General features: G+C 44.3%; 1 protein-coding gene across 1 annotated transcript in view; it reads left to right on the plus strand.

Moving 5' to 3' along the window:
• Cpe (carboxypeptidase E) overlaps window positions 1-6,800 on the plus strand; it is a 35,736-nt gene extending 28,936 nt beyond the window's left edge. The window contains exons 8-11 of the mRNA XM_013023693.1: window positions 301-349; window positions 1,035-1,168; window positions 4,052-4,170; window positions 6,014-6,800. Of these exons, the coding sequence (XP_012879147.1) occupies window positions 301-349; window positions 1,035-1,168; window positions 4,052-4,170; window positions 6,014-6,112 (401 nt within the window). The 3' untranslated portion in view covers window positions 6,113-6,800. The remainder of the gene's footprint in view (window positions 1-300; window positions 350-1,034; window positions 1,169-4,051; window positions 4,171-6,013) is intronic.
• The last annotated feature ends 3,368 nt before the right edge of the window (window positions 6,801-10,168 follow it).

Raw genomic sequence — 10,168 nt, forward strand, 5'->3', positions numbered from 1 at the left:
TTGTAAAGTTCGTTTTTGACATGACAACTTGTACTTCTCATTGTTCAATTCTTGTTTCTTAAGATGAGTAGAATGGCTTAGGACGGAGTTTCCATACGTCAGATATACATGTGACCCTCACCACTGGGTGCGGCTGTGGGACAAGTACCCCAGTGCCTGAGCTCAGCTCCACAGCAGGTTTCAGACTGTGGTTCCTGTTATGCAAACAACATTCTCCCTGAGCAAAGTCTTAGCATAACTGGCCACCGTAACCCTGGCCCAGCCTTGGTGCGAGAGCTCATGCAGTGTCTTCTCCCCCAGGACTCTGTATAGAGAGGTCTTCCAAGAGCAAAGTTCACTGTGCTTTCAGGTAGCGGAAGTAAAATGGAGTCCCATTGGCACCGTAGAGATCAGAGAATGCCTCTTTAACACATTGCTTTACATTTTGTAAACAAAAGTTAGCTGGGTGTGGTGGCACACACTTGTTAATCCCAGTGCTTGGGAAAAGAAGGCTGATGGTTAACTGTAGGAGCAATGAGAAGCCACAGAAGAGGCCTTGATTGTAGCCAGGGGCCTTCAGAAGACAGAGAAAGGCTTGTACGAGCTGTCTAAAAGATGGACTATAGCTGATTCCAATAAGATCAGGATCCTGAGCAACAGTTCAAAAACAGGTTCGGCTGCTGCTGAAGATGCCTCTTTGTTCTTGAGAACAAATGCCATAAGATCCAAAGGCAAACACAAATTGGTGCTGTCAGAGGGAGAGGAGAGTGTTTGTCCTGTCTGTGGTGGTGGGCGTGCATCTGGTCCACCTGGATAGAAACAGGACTGTGGCGGGATTATTATTGTCGTTCAGAAAGAACTTCAGTCTCTTGTCATGGACTCAAGACAGGGCATGCGTGGTCAGAAGGCCCCTTCTCATTTGTCCATGTGAGAAAAAGGCTGAGGAAAGGGTTTGCCATCATTTCGTTGTTCATTTGTGCACAGGATGGGGGATGTGTGGTTTCTTGCTATGAAATAAGGAGTCACTTGACCGAAAACATTTTCAGCCATTTTAGATACAAATGTCTTGGTTGTTCTTGCCTTTTGCAGATACATCGAGGAGTGAAAGGGTTCGTCCGCGACCTTCAAGGGAACCCGATTGCCAATGCAACCATCTCAGTGGAAGGAATAGACCATGACGTCACCTCGGGTGGGTGTTCCAGACACAAGCACAGCTGTGAACCATCATAACAGTTGTATTTCCTATATTCTTCTAAGCCCAAAGCCTCCTATCCTTTGGCCCTGTCTCCAACTCAGCTTTGATTTAGGTTAAGTTTGGTTTGTGGGAGGTCAGGGTGGCTGCTGCATGTGGAGCAGGAGGACAGCAGGTGGCGCCCTTTCCCCATGGCTACAGCAGCAGGTGGTGCTTTGTAGTTGTTCAGGCACAGGCAGAATTCCCTGTATTCAACTACATGACTTGGAATTCTTATACATTTTGTTCTGTCTGTCTGTCTATCTATCTATCTATCTATCTATCTATCTATCTATCTATCTATCTATCTATCTAGGAGTTGTTGATACGTCTCCATTATTCAGAGGATTCTGGATACTATGAGATCAAAGTTATGATGGTTAGTTCTTTTTAGACTTAAAGGACCAATATTCATTTTTCTCAGTTTGGGGAATAGGATGTCTTTTCCTGGAAAGTCTATTTACTGCTGTTAAACATCTCTGAAGCTCATTTCAGCTTCACGGTCTCTTCGGGACATCTTTCACCATTAATAACAACAGCAATGTTTTCCTAGCCAGAAACTTTTTTACAGTATTTCTAGACCTTATAGTTAATTACCCCTTAAACTTATTTTCTGAAATGCTAATGCTCTATGTCATTATCTCTTTCCTGACTACCATATTTGTAGCTTAAAAAAAGAAAACCTTTTACCAGTTATTTTCTAATGTTTCACTCATTCATTTGTCCAACAAGTATTTATCAAATCTCCCTGAGCTCCAGCATGTCTTCCAGCTGGTGTTCCAGAATCTATGTCTAGACAGTATTTCCTTCACAGGGAAGGGCAGGGGGCTTTTCTCCCTTCTGCCACAGGAAACCTATTCTCTGTTGGTCCTATGTGCCATATAAATAACCTGTCCTTTGAAAAGTTAAGGGAAATCAAAGCTAAGGAATAACTAGGTAGAAAGGAATGAAATCCGAGGCCTGTGCTCTAGGGCGCTCCAACTTTCTGAGGGCAAAAAGGAAAACTAATACTGAGGTAACAAGAAGGAACTAACCTGGGGTTGGAGCTGTGGCTCAGGTTTTACAGTGCCAGCAATGAAGGAGAGCAAGTGTCAGATACTGAGATCAAGTTCTGGTCTCCGATAATAAAAGTAAAGGAACTAGTATAGAGGTGGAGCTCAAGTGCTGGAGCACCGGCCTTGAGTGAGAATGAGAATGTGAAACTCTTGAGTAAAAGGCTCAGAACTGGTCCAAAAAAAACAAGGAAAAGTAGAATGAAATAGGAACGGAAGGAAGGAAATGAGGTGTGCTGTTCGGGAAGGCTGGGGTGTTTTCAGGGGGAGGGAGCAATACAAGGTGTCAAGAAGGTGACCTTGTGAGTTAATCCTCAGATTCGGTAGCAAGTGGAGAGTGAGCAGGAGGAGCCCAGTTGGATCCAAGGGATGGGTGGGGCAGGTAGGAAGATAGCTATTGGGGTAGAGAATCTTGACAGATCTTTCCAGAAGGCTTTCTGTGGCGCACAGAAAGTACATGCAGTGCTAGCGGGAGGGGGAGGAAGGGCTTCTGCCTTCAGTGGAATAGATTGTGCAGAACCGCGTGAGAGTGGAGTGGTGAGGGAGGACGAGGAAGAGGAGGAGGAAGAGGCCACATCAGGAAAGACAGGAGAAAGCATGGCGCGTCCGCTCGGACATCCTTGCCGTCAGAGCACGGCACTGTTCCCATTCAGACATTATCCTTGGACATTATCCAAGGCGGGTGGCTGTCAGTGTGTGAGGACACAGGAAGCAAAGCGGATGAGCGTGAGCGGGTAAGAGGGGGGAGGGGGAGGAGAAAGAGCTGGAATCACAGCTGAAGAATTCCCTAGAAAACTCGTTGAAGATACAGCTTCTAGAAGGTACCTTGGACCCATGTATTCTGGGTCTTTAGAAGTCTTTGTGAGACGATGATCTAGATTTTTACACCATCGGATCTTCACCTGATGAGAATACCCAGCTGTTTTGAACCCGCTACGTAGGGGCTCAGTGCATCTTTTTACCTGTGTGTGTCCCTGGCATGATTAGATGATCTATGGTCCTAGCAGGTTTAGCATTAATTTCTATCAAATAGCTCTAAGCAATGAGGTCTGGAGAGAAAGCTTCACAGTCCTTTTTCATAGAATGTCATTGGATTATTTTTCCTACATACGCACTTTAAAAGTAGAGACTCAAGGACAGAGAGCTGACTGAACTTGTGCCTCAGTTTCTCCTCTCAGGTAGGCCATAGAGAGATGCCGCACATTGGGGGGATGGAGGGCAGGTGTAGCCAAAGCTCTCCATCCACAGACTCATCCATGGCACGGACAGCAGCAGCAGAGTGTAACTGTGGGCCCTGGCCCGTCCCAGCATAGACTCAGGACTGCACAGCTGCACCGGCTGCATTCTGTGCACAGGGTCACGTCCTGTCCATCGTTCTGTCCCCTGCATTCTGTCTCTGAGCAGCGGCGTTTCTCACACTGTCTCCTCCAGTGGCAGCGCACTGTCCAGCAGTGCTACTTCTTTGTATCCTCTCTATAGTGGCATCTGGCCAAGGACGGCCACCCAGGGCTGTGCCCGCAGGTGTGCGCATCCAGGCTCAAGGCTACAGGCAGTGTGACCTAATGTAACACATCATACAAGACTCAGGTCGCTGATATGTGGAACTGGCTGAATGCTAGTCCTTGGCAAGTGCAGGCCCAGAGCCTTCCGAGATTACAGCCAGGGAAACCCAACTTACTCCGTGCACCCTTCACAGCTAGTATAGTGGATGTTCCTTAGATGGCATAATCAGACATTTCATATATTGTGTCTGCCTGTGGGGTGAAGTTCTGTTACTGTTATCTTACAGCCAAGGATGGTGATTACTGGAGATTGCTTGTACCTGGAAACTATAAACTTACAGCCTCGGCTCCAGGCTATCTAGCAACCACAAAGAAAGTGGCAGTTCCTTACAGCCCTGCGGTTGGGGTAAGTGATCATCATGATCATCATAATTAAACTAATGCTAACTCAGCACTTACCATTGTCCAAGCATATTTATTTATTTATTCATTTTTGCTTTTTGTCATAAGTATTTTATTATAATGAATATTTTCGTAGATCTCATAATTGTCTCTAAAAGAATAGAAAATGTTTCTTCAGGTCTGGCTTACTCAATACCATTTTTTCCAAGTCTTTCCATTTCTTTACAAATAGGGCAATGTCATTCTTTTTTTTTTAATTTTATTTTATTTGTGAACATACTGTACAGAGGGGTTACAATTGCATGGGCAGGATAATGCGTACATTTCTTACCAAGCATTGCAGCCTCCTCCTTTGTTTACCCTTCCCATCCCTTCCCAGCCTCCCCCCCCCCCCCCATCCCCACCCTTCTCCCCCCCCCCCCCCCCCCCCCCCCCCCCCCCCCCCCCCGTTGTAAAGCTCGTTTTGGACATGACAACTTGTACTTCTCATTGTTGCATCAGATCCACCTGTATCCTTAAACAACTGGTTTTTCCCCATCTCCTCCACTAGTTATACTGACATCAAATATAGTGAAAGCAGGGGTTATACTGTGGGGGAGGGACATACAAAGCAACAAAGAGATAATCTTATAAATGCGTTAGAAACACATGCATGAAAGAAAAAACATTAAAATACATATCTAAGGGTTCATTTTCCTGACATCACATTATCTGACCTTTTCTGTGTCCAAGCATATTTAAATGACTTTGATGTGATCATCCTAATAACCTTATCCCAGAGGTTCTGTCATTATCCACACTTAGATAGAAACCCAAGGCCTAGCTGTGTTAAGTGGCTTCCCTGAAATCCATCCAGGGTCTCATTAGGGTGATTTAATTCAGGCGGTGTGGGTATTAAAATCCGGAATTCAGTGTGAGCAAACGACACTGGGAGACAAGTAGCTCCAAGGACAGGAGGTAGAAGGGGCAGCTATTTTGTTCTTCTGTCTTTCTAGCCTGACATAGCCCCAGGCAAGAATGATCACCTTCCAAAACAACCAGGGGTCCAGGCGGCTGGGGCCGGGAGCCTTTCACTCCATTGAATGGGGTCTGAGGAGGCTCAGGAGCAGGAGGTCAGCTCTGTGGCAGGCGTGTGTGTGGATTCTCCGGAGACGTGATGAATGCGTGAAGCAGCAGAGGGTGGTTTAGATTTCTGCCAGACTCCCTTGAACTTTGCTGTGGAAAGCAGAGTCTGTGGATTGGGCACCAGGCTCCCCTGTGTTCTCCCTCAGCTCAAGAGCTCAAGGCTTACAGGAAGACCTCACCAAACACTCAGAGGCAGAAAAGGAATTATAAGCTGGGTGCTGGTGGCTCACATTTTAGTCTCAGCTGCTCAGGAGGCTGAGATCTGAGGATCGTGATGCAATTAATTCGGTTAACTGGTCAAAAGGCAGAGGTGGAGCTATGGCCCAAGTGGTAGTGTGCCAGCCTTGAGCGAAAAAAGCTAAGCAAACATATGAAGCCCTGAGTTTAAGTCCTGGATTACCACCACCACCCCAAACACACAATAAAAAAGAAATGGAATTATAAGTTATACCTTTTCATGAGAGGAAAGAGGCCAGGGCAGCAGATTTTGTAGAACTCTTACCTGTCTTTAAAGCTATTATTAGTTCAAATCACATTCAGATATGATGGCTTTTGATATTTTCCTGTGCATGTATATTTTGTTTATATTTGCAAGAAATTTTTAAAAAATCGATTTTAATTCAATCAAGGTAGTCTGGATTGCGCTCATTACATCACTTATAAAACTTATTTTAAAATTTTATATACAGTTTGATAGCAGTGTTACCAATTTTCTCCTTCAGGTTGATTTTGAACTGGAGTCGTTTTCAGAAAGGAAAGAAGAGGAGAAAGAAGAGTTGATGGAATGGTGGAAAATGATGTCAGAAACTTTAAATTTTTAAAGAAGCTTCTAATTAGCTTCTTTTCACCTCTCATCGATCTCATGTAGTATGATGTAATGTGGCCACTTTATTTTAGATTTTGTGCAGTTCATATTTAACATTGATTTATTTTTTAATCGTTAAATATTAATCAACAGTACTTAAATAGACTCTTAGGTAGAAATATAAGAAACGGATCTATTTTATTCTTCTGCAGAGCATTCATTTTCCTACACAGAGGACTGTAGAAAAATCCTAAGTAGTTCTGGCAACTTAATGCACTATTCCGGGTGTTATTTACAATGCCGAACTTTTTGAGTCATTCTAGTTTTCACAATGAATTAGTGAAGCTCTTTTCATGTCACTTGGGTCAATGCTGCATAATGAATGCCATTGATAAAGTCAACAGATCCAGCTTGGAGTTGTGAGCGCTCTCCTGCAAGAATTAAATAGTGGAGTATCAATTGCCATTTGTCTCTTGTGCTGATGAGCTGTGTAAGCATGTTCCTGTTACTGCATTTCTGATGGGAAGACAATGTCCACGGGTAACAAGAGATGTTACGAAAAGAAAGGAAGTTGACTTCGTGCTTGTAATTATAAGGGCGATATTGTTATGACTATTTAGCCTGTTAATACTCCTTCAGAGTGTAGGGCTTCCTTGGTAGCTTGGCCTAGAACTGCATTCTGAATTAATAAAGGTTAAAAAATATCCATGGTGTACATTTCAATTCTCTGTGGTATTTGGTCAAAGAACGATGGTTTTGGTGATTATGGTGGGTGAAGGTTCTGATTCCATGGATCATATGGGTCATATCTTGTGGACACAGACTTTAAACAAATTCATATACAAACTAATATGTGATTATACATTGTGATGGGTAAAATGAAAGAGAGTATGGAGAGAAAAAAAAAAACCAGGACAGCTTGAGAATAGACCAGATGAGGGGAGGAGGGGTTGGCCTCCAATACACTGAAACCCAGACCTAAAATATGAACATGCAGGAGCATTGCAGAGTGACTGAGTATGGGCTGTGTGTGTGTGTGTGTGTGTGTGTGTGTGTGTGTGTGTGTGTGATACAAATATGTGGTGCTGGTAGTGATTGTAGTATGCTTAATCAATGTTCTTGCTACAGTTTTTTTTTAATAATACTACCATTGTCATAACAGACTCCAAAATGTCCAGTGACTTAAATATATCAGAAGTCTATTTCTTGCTTAGGTACTTGTTCTGGGCAGAAAACAGGAAATGAATTTTCTCCACTCAGCAGGAGCATCTTTTGATAGAAGATCTATCTCTCATATGCCTCCACCAATGCTGCATTGGTGGTCATTTCTAATGTAGCCCATGGGAACGTTATTTTTAAAGAAATTTTAATTTAATTTAATTTATATATATATTTTTGCCAGTCCTGGGGCTTGAACTTTGGGCCTGGGTGCTGTCCCTGAGCTTCTTTTGCTCAAGGCTAGTGCTCAACCACTTGAGCCACAGCACCATTTCCAGCTTTTTTGAGTAGTTCATTGGAGATAAGAGTCTCACAGATTTTCCTGCCCAGGCTGGCTTCAAACCACAATTCTCAGATCTCTGCCTCCTGAGCAGCTAGGATTACAAGTGTAAGCCACTGGTGCCCAGCTGATGTCTTTTTTTTTTTTTTTAATCAGCAGGCCTGGGGGTGTAAACATTAACTTCTGTCCACATCCCTTTATGTAGAGATGTATTCTGTCATCACAGTAACTGCAAGGGAGTCTGGGAAATGTGGTCTAGCAGTGCATCTAGATAGATGAGGAGCAAGTAGACTGAGCCAAACATCCCACAGTCTCTGCTGTGTGGGAGGAATGGTGAGTGGGTACGAACCCATTGGATTACAATGGAACTTTGTTGAGAACGTGGGGGAAAATGTGTGTGGAGTGGAGAAATGGGAGAGGGGAATGAAGCTGCCAAGTAGATAGGGAAAAAGTCTAGACGGATTTAGGAACATGGACACATGTTTTTGACAAGAGAAGTGGCACAGTCTAATTTCATGGTTCTAAGATCTTTCTGGCTGCTGTGTAGAGGAAAGAGTAAGGACCAGACAGGGATTCAATCAGAGGGAAGCAGAGGGATCCAAAGGCAGGTGACTCGGGTCAGGTTGTGGCAGGAAAGGCCAGAAGTGGGTGAGCTTGTGATGTCTTTCAGAGGTGGAATTGCCAGGTCTTCATGAGGAATTGATGTGAATGATGAGCAAGTGGTGGTCAGCGTTGATGTGTTTCTGACTTGACCACCGGGGCTCTGGTGTGTGGTCTACTGGAAAAGATGAAGATTGGGAAAGGTAGAAGAAGCTAACTTCCGTGAGGAACATGCTCAGCTTGATACAGGGGTAATAGATAGAGCGTGTATGGTGTGGAATGGATGGCTGGATTTTTTCCCCCTTATGTGTGAAGGTCTACAAAAGAGGCCTGGCATGAGAGCCAGTTGGCATATCAATAAGGTGGTAGCACAATGAAATGATCCAGGCAGTCGAGAATGAAAAGAGTGCAGCTAATTATATCAGGACAACAGATATAATCCAGAGCCGGCCACACTTAACTAGGGAGTGGAGTCACCCCCATATAGATGATCTTTAAGCCATAGGAACACATCCGCCTCTTCACGTAGAAGAAACCCACAGAGTGAGAAGAAAAGTAGAGTCAGGACTGAGTTCTAAGGAGTGTCAGAGTTTTGCTTCCTAGTGGTTTATAGATGTCAGGATGACTTGCTCTAGAAAGAAACAACCCCCAGCAGGGCGCTGGTGGCTCACTCCTGTAATCCTAGCTACTCAGGAGGCTGAGATCTGAAGATGGTGGTTCAAAGCCAGCCAGGGCAGGAAAGTCCATGAGACATTTTTTTTTTTTCGGGTCTGGTTGTGGGGCCTGAACTCTGGGCCTGGGTACTGTCCCTCAGCTCTTCAGCTCAAGGATAGCGTTCTACCACTTGAGCCACAGCGCCACTTCTGGCTTTTTTCCTTTTTGTTTATGTGGTGCTGAGGAATCGAACCCAGGGCCTCAGGCATGCAAGGCAAGCGCTCTACCACTGAGCCACCTTCCCAGCTCCCATGAGACTCTTATCTCCAATTGCCAGCAGAAAACCAGAAGTGGTGTTGTGGCTCAAGTGGTAGAGCGCTAGCCTTGAGCTGAAGAGCTGAGGGACAGTACCCAGGCCCAGAGTTCAAGCCCCAGGACTGACCAGAAAACAAACAAACAAACCCCAAATGGTATATATGGAAAAAGAGGAACAAAGTTATACTGGAAACCAGGAGTGAGGACCCTGGCAGTGAAGGTGTTATTGACAAAACATAGGTAACCGAGGTTGTTCTGGACTTATTTTCCAACTTATAATGAGCCAGGAATGGAAAAAATGGATATTTTATGTTGAATTCCTAATACCTATTTAGATGTGGTGTTCTCTTCCTTCCTTCTTCCTTCCGCCCTTTCTCTCTTTCTTTCTTTTGGCTAAAGTGAAGTGAGATCAACACTTCTGTCATTTGAATTCTGTCCTTGTTTTTACTGTAGCTCAAAGTGGCATGGTGTGTGTGTGCGTGTGTGTGTGTGTGTGTGTGTGTGTGTATGTGTGTGTTTCTGAAAGCATATCACATTGCTCTTTCATATGAATTCGGTAAAAACTCTGGATTGAGAATTTTGGTTTGAATGGAGGGAACAAAGGCAGCCGTGGTACTAGGTTGACACCATGTGGAAAATAAATATGCAACAGGGACAGGAGGAGGAAACTGGGAGAAATCGAAGGAAGGGGTGAGATTGTGAAAAAAGAAATGTACTCATTACCTGACTTGTGAAACAGTAACTCCTCTATGCAACACACTAATAGTAACAATACAATTTTATTTTAAAAAAGTAAAGAAGAGTCTTAGCTTGGGCCAAGGGCCAGTGGCTCACACTAGTCTAGCTACTTAGGAGTTTGAGATCTGAGGATCGCCATTGCAAGCTAGCAAGGCAGAAATGTCTGTAACATTTTTTTTTTTTTTTTGGTCCGGTCGTGGGGCCTGAACTCTGGGCCTGGGTGCTGTCCCTCAGCTCTTCAGCTCAAGGCTAGTGCTCTACCACTTG

Source organism: Dipodomys ordii, unplaced genomic scaffold (genome assembly GCF_000151885.1).
Source record: "Dipodomys ordii isolate 6190 unplaced genomic scaffold, Dord_2.0 Scaffold4, whole genome shotgun sequence".
Lineage (NCBI taxonomy): Eukaryota > Metazoa > Chordata > Mammalia > Rodentia > Heteromyidae > Dipodomys > Dipodomys ordii.